The sequence below is a fragment of the Lissotriton helveticus genome, chromosome 7 (assembly GCF_964261635.1).
Source record: "Lissotriton helveticus chromosome 7, aLisHel1.1, whole genome shotgun sequence".
NCBI lineage: Eukaryota > Metazoa > Chordata > Amphibia > Caudata > Salamandridae > Lissotriton > Lissotriton helveticus.
Window position 1 is genome coordinate 1,904,291,582 of NC_136068.1, and position 14,217 is coordinate 1,904,305,798.

The 14,217-nt window shown below is 46.1% G+C and overlaps 1 protein-coding gene across 1 annotated transcript; it reads left to right on the forward strand.

Annotated features, from left to right (window-relative positions):
* The first annotated feature begins 12,954 nt into the window (after positions 1-12,954).
* On the forward strand, positions 12,955-13,881 carry LOC144767847 (olfactory receptor 5V1-like). Its single transcript, XM_078651211.1, has one exon. The coding sequence runs from the start codon at positions 12,955-12,957 to the stop codon at positions 13,879-13,881; it is 927 nt and encodes a 308-aa protein (XP_078507337.1).
* The last annotated feature ends 336 nt before the right edge of the window (positions 13,882-14,217 follow it).

The following is a 14,217-nucleotide window of genomic DNA, read 5'->3' on the forward strand; positions in this document are numbered from 1 at the left end:
TGCCCTTCCAGGGCTCTGGGGCTGCAGGGCACCAGGACTCCAGGGCTCGGGAGCTGCGGGGATCCGGGGTTGCAGGGTTGCTGGGCCCAGTACCCATGGAGCCCTTCCCGGGTACTTTCCCACGCCGCTGGCCGGAGGAGGTAGCCCTGGAAGCCTGGGAGGTGTTGCCCGGGAACACAGCCCATCTGGTCCCCGGCAGGGATCCGCCAGCCCAAGAGGGGTCACAGAGTACCTTGTCCCTAGTAATCTGGAGAAAGGCTACCCCTCTTTCTGGGAACAAGTGCGCACCGCAAGGCTCGGGGGACCCTAGGCCCGAACGTGCCCGACCTCCTGGAGCCCTGGCTGGGATCTGGGAGGCGAATGGCACCTCATCGGGACTTCCAGGGAAACCCGTCCATCTGGTCGCCCCATAGGAAAGCATTGGGCGAGACCAGATGGCTGAGGCGAGAGGGGCAACCAGATGGCCGGGACCGAAATGACACCAGTCTGCCTGCCCCGAGCCTCCGCGGGAGGGTTCCCGTCTGCCCTTCCAGGGCTCTGGGGCTGCAGGGCTCCAGGGCTCCAGGGCTCCAGGGCTCCAGGGCTCCAGGGTTCCAGGGCTGCAGGGCACCAGGACTCCAGGGCTCGGGAGCTGCGGGGCTCCGGGGTTGCAGGGTTGCTGGGCCCAGTACCCATGGAGCCCTTCCCGGGTACTTTCCCACGCCGCTGGCCGGAGGAGGGAGCCCTGGACGCCTGGGAGGTGTTGCCCGGGAACACAGCCCATCTGGTCCCCGGGAGGGATCCGCCAGCCCAAGAGGGGTCACAGAGTACCTTGTCCCTAGTAATCCGGAGGAAGGCTACCCCTCTTTCTGGGAACAAGTGCGCACCGCAAGGCTCGGGGGACCCTAGGCGCGAACGTGCCCGACCTCCTGGAGCCCTGGCTGGGATCTGGGAGGCGAATGGCACCTCATCGGGACTTCCAGGGAAGCCCGGCCATCTGGTTGCCCCGTAGGAAAGCATGGCGGGCGACCAGATGGCCGAGGGTAGAGGGGCGACCAGATGGCCGGGACCAAAATGATGCCAATCTGCCTGCCCCGAGCCTCCGCGGGAGGGCTCCGGGGGCTGCAGGGCTCCGGGGGCTGCAGGGCTGCAGGGCTCCAGGGCTCCAGGGCACCAGGGCTCCAGGGCTCCAGGGCTCCAGGGCTCCAGGGAACCAGGGCTCGGGGCTCGGGGCTCGGGGGCTGCAGGACTCCAGGACTCCAGGGCTCGGGGGCTGCAGGGCTCCGGGGTTGCAGGGCCCAGGACCCATGGAGCCCTTCCCGGGTACTTTCCCATGCCGCGGGCCGGAGGAGGGAGCCCCGGACGCCTGGGAGGTGTTGCCCGGGAACACAGCCCATCTGGTCCCTGGCAGGGCACCGCTATCCTGGGAGGGTGTCCGGGCATACCATTGTCCCTAGTAATCCGGAGGAAAATTACCCCCCTTTCTTGTAATCTGTGCACTCAAGGTGACAGAGGGGACCCAGGGCGCAAACGTGCCCTACCTCCTGGAGCCCTGCCTGGGATCCGGGAGGCAAATGGCACCTCATCGGGACTTCCAGGGAAGCCCGGCCATCTGGTCGCCCTATAGGAAAGCATCGGTCGCGACCAGATGGCCGAGGTGAGAGTGGCGACCAGATGGCCGGGACCGAAATGACGCCAATCTGCCGGCTCCAGCCTGCCCTTGCAGGGCTCTGGGCATGCAGGGCTCGGGGGCTCCGGGACTGCAGGGCTCCGGGGCTCCGGGGCTGCAGGGCTGCAGGGCTCTGGGGCTCCGAGGCTCCAGGGCTCGGGGACTGCAGAGCTCGGGCTGCAGGGCTCCGGGGCTCCGGGGCTCCAGGGCTCGGGGACTGCAGGGCTCGGGCTGCAGGGCTCCGGGGCTCCGTGGCTGCAGGGCTCCCGGGCTCCAACCTGGCCGGGGAGATCAGAGAGTCTGCCCAGGCATGAGGGACCCCTGTCCAGGGCACACGGACCCCCAGGACGCGCCCCCGTTTTCCACAATTTTCTTTTTTTTTTTTTCACTACGCGTAGTGTGCGTAGTGGCACTACGCCCAGCCCTAGTTTTGACACACTGGGCGAGAGGTTGGGGACTCATAGATGCATGGAAGGAAAAACACAGCGGGATCAGGGAATACTCATTCTACTCCCCATTGCACAAATTACATACCCGCATAGGTAGGATAGTCTGTTCGGCTGCTCTGATGTCTGCGGTTAGGGACTCCACTCATTTAGGGAAAACCTTATCAGATCATAGTCCAGTAGAGATCATACTACAATGGGGCACGGTCCCGACTTTGGTACCGATGTGGCGACTACAACCGCAATTGCTAGAAGACTCGGTTTTCAAGACGCTCTGGCTACTGCTATAGATAATTATTTTTCTGAAAATGCAAATACGGCCTCTTCTAGGCAGATTGAGTGGGATGCATTTAAGACTGTGTTGAGGGGGGTGGCGAACAGCACATGAGTAGGGTTGAGGCACACGCTAGTCACTCAAATCACTGACATAGAATAAACACTCAGAGAGAGGGAACAACGTGCTGCACTGGACGAAACACATAGAGTACAGTTACAAGAAGCCCATATACTATAGGCTGAAGTCTTAGAGGACCTCACACTGGTGGATAGTAGGCTCCATACCCTGAAGCAACATGCAGTAGCGGATAGAGCGGGACCGTTGCTGGCTAGGATTCTCAAAGATGCCCCACCGGTTGTCCCTGTACTGGAGATAAAAAATGTGGCCGGTGCCACGGCGTGTACACAACTTGACATTAACGAGGCCTTTAGGGAATATTATGAAAATTTATATGGTAGGCCTGAAGATGTAGGGATGGAGAATTTGGACACCTTTTTTAACGGGCTGCAACTCCCCCAGTTATTGCAGGCGCACAAGGATGAGCTTCGGCTCCCGGTGACTGCGATGGAAATCAAAACAGCGATACGTAGTTGGCCCAGAAATAAATCACCTGGAGGGTATGGTATGCCGTGGAATTTTATGCAGCGTTTTCTGAATTATTGGTACCTCACTTGCAAAAGGCTATATCATTCATCCTTAGGGGCCGGCACCCTTCTGATTACCACACTGCAGGCCACAGTAATCTCACTGTTAAAACCTGGGCGGGACAGCACAGACATAGCAGGGTACAGGCCCCTCTCGTTACTAAATGTTGATACTGAGTAAAATACTGGCGACTCAGATTTGTCAACACATGCCACACTTAATACACATCGACCAGTGTGGGTTTGTTCCGGGCAGAAGTAATGCCCTGAATAGCCGGCGTTTGCACCAGGTGATGGCCCATACCATCCAGCGAGCTGATGCTGTGGGGTGTATCTCGTTAGATTTGAGACAAGCTTTTGATTCTATACAATGGGAATATATGTTTTATGCTCTGACCCGGTATGGTATCCCTGATGAATACATAAAGTGGGTGTTACTATTATATACAGAACCTACGGCCAGGGCGAGAACGGATAGACACATTTCGAGGCACTATACAATCGCAAGGGGCACCAGGCAGGAGTGCCTGTTGTCGCCTCTGCTGTTCATCCTGACGCTAGAGCCCCTGCTGTTGAAGTTGCGCAATACTGCAGGCCAGAGTGGGATAGAGTTGGGCCCCACGACACATATTGTATCTGCTTATGCAGACGATATCATACTGTATCTCAGGGACCTGGACGCTGCTTGTGAGCCTATACCGTCGATTTTTGCTGCATTCCAGAGGCTGTCTGGACTGTCGATAAATGAAAACAAATCCTATGTCTATTATTTTGCGGACTCAACACGAACTGGAACGATCTGGTTTGGAGACTGGTCATTCCACATTGCACCTGACACTTTCAAATATTTAGGAATTAATATCTACAGAGATAAGATGGATCTCCTGGAGGGTAACCTGGATAGGACTATCACCTCGATTAGATCCCAAATAAGGTTCTGGATTACTTTGCCTATATCTGTGGCAGGAAAAGTAGCAATAGCAAAAATGGTGGTGCTCCCTAGATTGTTGTATTTCTTTACCAACTTGCCTGTAATGATACCTGTGAAGACTTTTTCGGTGCTCACAACTATGCTGATTGAACTGATATGGGGCAAGGGCAGGAGACTCATAGGGAATACAATACTCTACCTAGATACTAAACATGGGGGAATGGGGGTCCCTGATCTGAAAGCCTACTGCTAGGCGAGCCAGCTGCAATGGCTGGCATATTGGCTGGCAGGGCGGAATTTGCAGGAGGTAGAAATGACGCATCTATAGTACATACACTCATGTTGCCTAACAGCAAGATCAACCCGTCTGCACCACACCTTTTGAAAATTGCACTTTTATTTTGGAGGCACTCTCTACGATACACCAAGACGGTGTACCCATACACCCCTATCATACTCCTGATAGGGATCCCCACGCAGGTAGGCAGAATTACAATGCGAAGGTTAGAGTTGTGGGAAGCGGCGGGCGTGTCCACAGTGAGTGATTTCTTTAAGGAGGGTACTATGATGCCGCATGATGGATTCATGAGAGAGCATGGAGTGCCGAATGCGCTGTTTCTTCTACATGCCAGTTTGTCTCATTACATGCGCACTACATGGGTGCCTGACAGGGTGGAACCAGCCACAAATGCATTGGTCACAATGCAACATTTAATGGGTAATGGAGGACACCTTACCAGGTGGTAATATAGGGGCATTCGCACGGTAGCAGCAGTACCCCTTTGTCCCCTACGCGGCAAGTGGGAAACGGATATAGGAAGGGAGTTTAGGGATAAAGAATGGGATAAATTGGTGGAATACCCCAGGAAAGTGTTGAGAAACCCGAAATTTATAGTTATTCAATGTATGCTATTGCATATGGCCTATTTGACACCATGCAAGCTGAAGACCATGTACCCAGATGCTTTGGATGTATGCCCGCGTTGCCAATTACAAGATGCAGATTTGATACACATGCTGTGGAACTGTCCAAGACTACGACGGTACTGGGGGGCGGTCTGTGAGATTTTTCGGAGATAGCACCAGTGCGGAATAATGATAGCTTGGAATACTGCCTGCTGGGGCTGGGTCCTACAGGGAAGAAGGGTAGTCCGGTAACTAAGTTTAATAACTTGGCGCTAATACTGGCTAAACGAAACATTACAGTGCAATGGAAGGCAGCTAGGCCACCAGCATTAAAAACCTGGTATGATGAGTTATTGAAATGGGCAGGGCAGAGGGGGTGGAATTGAAAAGGGAAGAACAATGCTGACTTCGTAGGATGCCCATATCAATGGAATGGAACTTGCCGATGGAGGAGCTTGGCGCCTTGGACATAAAGTTACTTAATGTATATTCTAGGGTGGCTTATACCAAGTTGCAAAACTTTGGGGCTGGAATTCTTGGCCTTGAACGGGGGCTTGCTGGCAGGACACTGTCTGTATGTGCCAAAATGTGCTGTATGTGCCAAAATGTAAATGGGTGGTACTGGACTGAGTATATGATAATATACTTTTTTCATGTTGAGCCTCAGGGGGAGGGAAGGGGAAGGGATAATTGGTAGGATTTTGTTGTTCTTTCTTGTTTTAGGTTCTCCTTTCCCAATAGTATTGAATGCAGTGATTACTGGGTATAACAACAGACCCAAGAATGGGTAATATTAAAACTGCATGTACTTTGATATGGATGGAAAGGTATGCTTTCTTTTGAAATGTAACCAAAATGTGTAATAGAAATATTGGGTGTGCTCTTGAAAAACAACTTTTACATTGGGATTAATATTGTGTAATTATGACTGCCATATTAGCTCTTGCTCCAATGTGACAGGAACATGTGGTTTGTTCCAACCAACGATGTATAATGGCATAACCTTCTAATAAAAATATGTTTAAAAAAACGAAGAAAAAAAAAGTCCTGTCGAACCACACCCCCAGATAACGATATTCATTCACAATTTCCAATTTGAGATCTCCTAACACCCAGCTGAAGCTAGTCTCTTTTTTACGAAGCATAACATCTTAGTTTTTTCCATATTTACAGTTAAAAATGTTGCATTACAATAATCTCTATAAACATTTAATTTCCTTTGTAGGCCAATTTCGGTATGATCTAAAATCACCAAATCATCTGCATACAACAGGCAGGAAATGTTCTTACCATTCATTTTTGGGCTTGCACTTCTTTCAACCTCTAGCCTTGCCAGTAAGTCAGCCAAAAATATAGCAAAGAGCAGGGGGGCTAGCACACAGCCCTGTCTGAGGCCATTCTCGATTGCTATTTTTGGAGTTAGTGACCCCTCTGTGTCCCTAATTACTTGTGCCCAAGTACCGCTGTGTAACGCTTTTATTATTCTCAGCAATCTCGCGGGGATCTTTTTATTTTCTAGGGTTGCCCAGAGGCAGTTCTGATCAACTGATTCAAACGCAGCTCGAAAGTCAACAAAACAACAGCACAGCTTACCATTTTGTTCCATTGACTTGCTTGCCGCGGCCCACAGGGCAAAGCAATGGTCGACCGAGGAATGGCCTTCCTTAAAGCCCCCCTGTTCAGTTGGTACTATTGTGAACTCCTCTACCTAGTTCTTAAATCTATGCAAAATTATTTTTGAAAACACTTTTTCCCCTAAATCTAACAGGTTAATTAACCCCTTTTTTGTGTACTGGCCCTATTACTGCTCCCTTCCAGTTCTTAGGTATTTTCTCTCCTTCTATGATTACCAAGAACATCTGAGATAGGAATTTCGCCCACCACTTAATCTCAGATTTTATTATTATAGCTGGGAGATTGTCTGGGCCTGCAGCTCGTGTTAGCTTTAAATTAGCTATTGTATTTTTTACATTCAGTTCTGTAAAGTCTAGTTTTAGATCTTCTACTAACCGTTGCCATGATTCTAGCCCTTCTTCTACTAAATCTCTCCGTGGGCCATATATTTCCTTCAAATACTTCTCCCAAACTGCCTCATCTACCACACATTTCATTGCCCCGACTGGGTGGTCTGCTGCTGTTTTGACTAATTTACAGAATTGTCCTAAAGTCTTTGATTCAATCGTTTACTATAAATTTTCCCAGAATTTATCCTTATAAGTTCTTTTAGCAATTGTAACTTTGTATATTCTCTTTTCAATTTTTCAAGGTGCCTTTATCTCTTCTGATCGTATTTATTTCTGATCCTTCTGGTTTCTTTCCTGATTTCTCTTTTTTTCTTCTGACAATCTGCAGAGAACCATTTCAGTCGTCTTGCTGGGATTATATGTTTGTTTATTTTATCTCTTTTTCATGCGATTCGAAGACATTGGACCACTTGTTCTATTTTTTCCTCAAACCATTACAGGTTTCGGGCCTCTATTTCCGCCAAATGTATCTTCTGTTGGAGTCTTCCTAGTTTTTCTATGTACTCTTATGATAATCTTGTGGTCACTCTTTTAAGGTATTCAACTTGTTGTGCGATACCTTTATCACACGGTTTCAGACTTCCCCCCTGAATCGTCAACTGCAGAGGGTTATGATCACTCTCTTCTAGCTGCAGTATCTTAAATTTACTTATGAGAGGGATATTCCAAGCAAACATAAAAATGAGGGCCTAGATGTAGGTAAATGTGAATTACCGATTCATAAATACCGAATTTTACCGATTCGGTATTCATGAATCGGTAATTCAAATGTAGGTAGAAATTCGGTAACAAATTCTGAATCGGTATGATTCGGTATTTACCGATTCTGTAATTACAGAACCAGTATTTGCCATTGATTCCTATGGGCCTTGAAGCCCATAGGATTCAATGGCAGTTACCGATTCGGTAATTACCGAATCAGTAAAAATACCGAATTTACAAGGGGGACAGGGTGTCACTTTGACACCCTGTTGCACCCCTGTAACTGGCTTGTGCGCCATGTGGCACACATAAATGCCCTTAGGGCATGTCTGTGTGCCATATGGCACAGGTGTACATGCACAGATGTGCATGTACACAAGAATTCGTTATTTACCATGCAATTGTATTACATGGTGAATAACGAATTCTAAAGGCCCTGTAGCACTGTTAGAAGTGCTACCTACATAGGAAAATACAGATTCGGTAATTTTACCGATCAGTAATTTTACCAGTTTGGTAAAATTACCGATCCGGTAAAATTACAGAATCTGTATGTTTTCAGTGCCCCTACATACCAATGTCAAAATACCGGTCGGAAACAGACGAAAATCGGTATATTCGGCCGATTCCGACCGGTATTTTGACACCTACATCTGGCCTTTAGTCTATTGGGCAGTTTTGTGTGCCTATTTTAAATGTTTTCTTTGCTGGGCAATCTGATTCCAGTCTATCATTCAAGCAGAACAGACCCTTCATCCCTTTGTATTTTCCCAGCATTTCATCCCATCTTTGCGGTTCACAGTCTGGGAAGGTTGCCTCCTTTATCACATATGCATCCAGTATATCCCTATGCCAGAGGTCCACCATCTTTGGGCTCAGTTGATGGTTGAAATCCTTCATTATGAAAAACATATCCGGCTCATACTTTCCGCAGAGAATCTATATAATCTTTAAAATGCTCCAACTCACTTTCATACTCCAAAATATTTTCCCATTGCATGTACACATTGATAATAATTACATTTTCATACCTTTTATCCAAAACCAGCAGGGACAATCTGCATACCAAAAGCCATTTACATTTCACATTTAAAAGGATCACGTTCGTTGCTATTTGTGTTGACCCCAAGGTCATAATCCCCCAGCCGAGCGTCCGAAACTTCCGGGCGGTGGAGCTGGTTGAAGCCATCAAATGTTGGGGTTTCGTCACATAGCCAAGTTTCTTGCACACACATAATTCCCATAATTTTTCCTAGCTCGCTTAATCTTTCCTGTTTAGCTCTATCACCCAGGCCTTTTACATTCCAGTATAAGAAGTTAAGGCTATGTGACAACTTCTCATCCTATTCTACTTCGCTTATACCTCCATCTTCCCCCATACCTTCTTTATACCACTGGAAGGGACATGCAGGGCTGCTTCTTTGACTCCATTGTCCCTATATTTAGCATACCACTCCCCTCTTCATTGTTCTCCATAAGCCTCACCTGTCTCTTCCCAAGGCCTGTATGACATTTAAGGAAGTCTCTACCTGATTGCACCTGATTTTCCAGATCTTTCTCTGTGATTAACCGTATCCCTTCCTGCTCTATCTCAGCCTCCGCTTTCTAAATTGCCAATTTCACTAAATCTGAGTAGACAAGGACTCTTGTGATTTCCTTCCCATTTGTATTTTCTTTTTTTTGTATTATTATTTTTTATTGAGAGTTCATAGCAGTAAATACATATTCATAAATGCATACATAAATACAAAAATACAAAAATAAATTAGAAGAATTATGTAATCCAGTAACTAGAAGGACAGAAAGAATAAAAAGAATGATGAACAGTGAATGGTAAACAGTAAACAATAAACAATAAGCCATGGACAGATTAGATAGCTACAGTGCCAGTAGATCATTCATTTGCAGTTTGTTTTGCTGTCCTCCAAATAGCTACTGGGGCCCAAACTCGCTTACCCATATCCCTTATCTTAGCTCCCTTTAAATCATATAGTGCTTCCTCGATGTTATGTATACCCAGCATTCTGCACATCCACATTTGGAATGTAGGAGCTTCTGTATCCTTCCAGGCTGCACTAATTAAGATCCTAAGGACTGCTACAGAAATGAAAACTAGAGCTTCAGCCTCAGTACACATATTTAATTTCACATCACATCCAATTATTATCTTATATCGCTTATACCTCCATCTTCCCCCATACCTTCTTTATACCACTGGAAGGGACATGCAGGGCTGCTTCTTTGACTCCATTGTCCCTATATTTAGCAGACCACTCCCCTCTTCATTATTCTCCATAAGCCTCACCTGTCTCTTCCCAAGGCCTGTATGACATTTAAGGAAGTCTCTACCTGATTGCACCTGTTTTTCCAGATCTTTCTCTGTGATTAACCGTATCCCTTCCTGCTCTATCTCAGCCTCCGCTTTCTAAATTGCCAATTTCACTAAATCTGAGTAGACAAGGACTCTTGTGATTTCCTTCCCATTTGTATTTTCTACGAAGACCACTCGTCTCAGATCTTTTGGACCTATTCCTCTCAGACTTGGGCATTTTGAGAATGAGAATACAATTTGGAACCTATTTAAGGGTGGGATCTTCCATGTTTTCTTCCCCTTTTTTCCTGGTTGAATTGGTTCAAGATACAGCCATTTATTATTTCCTAACTCAGTACTGGTCATCTGGGCTTCTGGACCTATCTCGCTGTTATCTTTCCATCTAATGTACCCCAGGTGGCTTTTTACTCCTGTTTTACCGGGTTGCGGGGCTACTTTTCCTATGGAGCTATTCTTCTGAGCATATATATTATGTCCCGCATTTATTGATTTTGCTAAGGGATTTATTTCTAGATGCTTTTTGCTTAATCCCTTGCTAATCTTTTTCTTTTCTTGGTTCTTTAATACCTCCCACTTGCCCTCCGGTCATGCTGGCTTATCCGGTACATGTGTATATGCAGGGTTTGACTTAATCTCAACCTTTTTTTCCTGCTGCTTTTCTCCTATTTCTGCTGTAGATTCCCTCTTTTTGACTATCACTCTTCTGTGTTGCCTACTGATGTACCTAGCACTATACCTCATAGTTATCCCTATATCTCTATAGTTTTGAAATATATACGGCATGATTGGTTTCTACTATTGCTACACTCCCTTTCCGTTCTATAGGTTCTATAGACTGTGGGTCTTCTATTGGTCTCATCATATGTGGCATCTGGCAGCATCTGGCCTCAGATTCCTTGCAACCCCTCCTCAATCTGTTTTAAGTATGCTTTTTGCGTTTTCAAGACCCCATTGTTTAACAATGTTACTTTGTAGTATCCCCTGAAGTGTTTTCTGAAGGTTCAGCAATAGGTCCATCATTGAAGAGGAGGGTGTAGAAGAGATAGCTAAGTCATGTTCGCTGTTCCTCTCTGGATCGTCTGCTCTTACCCTTCTCTGTATTTCCGGATGTAGTTGGTTTGACCGTTGGGCTGATGTATTTAATTCCTCACCCCAATTATTTCTCAACCTTTACGTAATGTTCCCTATTTGGCCTGAGGTCTCTAACGCTTGTGTGTGTTGGGGGATGAAGACAAACGCGGCGCTGCCAGCAGTTAATTTTGACCAGAGATCGACTGATTTAACAGGAAAGATGCCTCCAGTAATTCTTCAACAATTTCTACTGAGCCATTCCCATTCTCCTGAGTTACTTCTGCTTCCAAGGCTCTCCTGGGTGAGTCTACTCTTTTTTAGTATTTACCTAAAAAGTATTTTACAGATTTAGAGGCTGACAGGCATTCCTTCTTCTAGGGTTCTTGATTCTCTAGAAAGTTCTCTTCTCCTGGGGATGTGCTCTGTATGCACTTTACGGGTTGTTTCTTCCTTTTTTGCACCATAGCTCTCAATACCGAATTATAGCCAGTGTATTCTTATTTTACAACTTTAGTATTCCAATTTATCCCGCTTTAACTAACCCCCTAAGCAATTTAGTTTGAGAACTCCTATTTGCTTTAAGGGGGCATGCAGTCACACATACACTTACCTCTGTTGTGCCGTTATCCTGCCTTGCCGACCTGTTTACATTGAGCTCAAAACCTTATATCTTTCGGTTAACCCGCAATCACCTCCTTACTTCCTTTCTTCTGTGGGGGGGGGGTCCCTGGGTCAGACACCAAGCTTTATCACAGTCTTTAGGGGCCCTGACCTCCCCAGGGTATGATAGCTCCTTTCTCCTTTCTCCTGTTCCTATTTTTCTGGTGATTTGGCTGGGCTTATCTGGCTGCTTCTGCTGCTTCCACGGTCTTCCCCGGTCTTTTTCGCGGTCTTTTTTGCGGTGCTGCGGTGCTGCAGTACACCCGCTCTTGGCGCAGCCTAGTGCAGCTCTCTTTAGCTTCCATTAATTCTGGAAACTTAGGGGCACAGGTACGGTGCTGCGGATGCGGAGCGAAGCAGCACAACAAGCTGCTCGCGTTCCGTGTACCGCCGCTTCTTGGAGTAGGCGGGGCTCTTCCGACGTTGCTCGCTGCTCGATCACGGCAGGCAGGAGGAGCAGAAGGCAGGTAGATTGGCAGGTGGCAGGCGGATCTGTTGGCAAAAACAGAGACCAGTCGGCAGGCCCGAGTGCACTATGCACAATTTCACTTTTCAATTCCTATGTCATCCTGTCGGAAAGAAGATGTACTCTGGCTCCAATATGCTTGGTGAAAATGTAATGAACAAAAGAAGGACACGTCATCATCAGAAAAACTGTACTTGGAAGGCGTTATCAGAAAAAATGCTCCAGGGAGGTAATACAGATTTAGCTAAAAGAAATTGTACTAAAATAACAATGGTCCAAAACCCATGAGAAAACCCAAAGAATCAGGGTCTTGTCAAAGTGTGATGAAACCATGGCCAGAAATCGCCAGCAAGTCCAAACACAGCATTGCTCTCAGAAGCAATAGCATGCCAACACCTTTAAGCATGATTCATGATAGCTTAACTTTATCAAGAATGTACCTTTGATGTTTTTCTCATGTTTTAGACCTCTTCCTAAAGAAGTGTATGCAAAGGTTTTCTCTGCAAAAGAGTATATTTTTTAATCACATTGAGGTTATAACGTTTTCTGCATGATGGGAAATGATAAGCATTTTACATCTTTTCTGTGATACATCTTACCAAGAATCTTTACAGATGATTGTTTGAATCCACTTTCATGTGATGTAGGAACATTTATGTGTTATTGACATGTAGGATGATAATTTCAAATTTGGCCAGGGCACTAATCAGTAACTCCAGAAAACACCAGAAACAAAATATACATATTATTGTCCTGTCTCCTGAGATGACCACCAGCAAGTTAATTAATATTGTTTATGTACTTTATTTCAGACTCCGCAAATCAAAGAAATTGTGTTCTTGGACACATGGAAGGGAACAATCAAACATCAGCATGGCAGTTCCTTATTGTGGGGTTTTCAGATCTTCCACATCTCCGAATTCCCCTTTTTCTTGCATTCACACTGATTTATCTGATCACTTTAGTAGGAAACTTCCTTATAATGTCAATAATATACTCCAGCCCATATCTGCACAGGCCCATGTATTTTTTCCTAATTAATTTGTCCTTTATTGACATCAGTGGCATCTCAGTCACATTCCCACAAATGCTTGCCCATTTCTTTCTGAAAAGAGCACTCATTCCCCTCACTGCATGTCTCCTGCAGGTATACTGTTTTGCCCTGCTGTTGACAGCAGAATTCCTACTGCTCACATTCATGGCCTTGGATAGGTATGTGGCCATCTGCAACCCCCTGCATTACAGGACTATCATGAACAAGAATATGTGCATCCAGCTGGTGGCTGTGAGCTGGGCTCTCGGTCTCACGCTTCCTCTGCCATACATTGTACTGATGTCTGGACTTTCTTACTGTCAGTCCCACACCATCAACCACTTTTTCTGTGATGCAAGTGCCCTGATGAAGCTATCGTGTACCAACATCCACACTATGGAGACAATGAGCTATACATTTGGATCTATTTTTGGACTGGCTCCATTCCTTTTTGTCATCACTTCTTATGTGAAGGTCATCTCAGTGATCCTGAAGACGAAGTCTACAGAAGGGAGGCGCAAGGCCTTCTCAACATGCGGCTCTCATCTCACTGTGGTTATTTTATTCTATGGCTCTATTTGTCCTACATATATGAGACCAACATCAACATTTTCATTGAAAGACAACAAGATTGTATCTTTGCTATACACCACTCTTCCTCCACTGTGCAACCCCATTATATACAGTCTGAACAACAGTGATTTTAAGAATGTCCTGAGGAAAAAAAAAGAAAGAGTATAGACTACAGGACCATAAACACTATTTTACAAGAGTATTGATTGATATTTTCCCTAATTATAACCTTTGCAGAACCATGTACATCCTAAAACTGTGCCTATTAATCTATGCATGTCTGGGGCATCATTTGTAAGATTAGTTTTATACATGTCATTTAAGGATAGCCAGGCAGAATGATCAGGTTTCACAAATCATGTTGTTAAAAGGAGGAACAGATGTGAACAGTGAATACTGAGCCTTCTTACTTTCTGTAGTTTTAACTTCTTGCCCTTTTCCTAATCACTTAGCTGCAAATAGGAGCTAATTAATCAACTTATTGTGGGACAAAAATGAATCGTA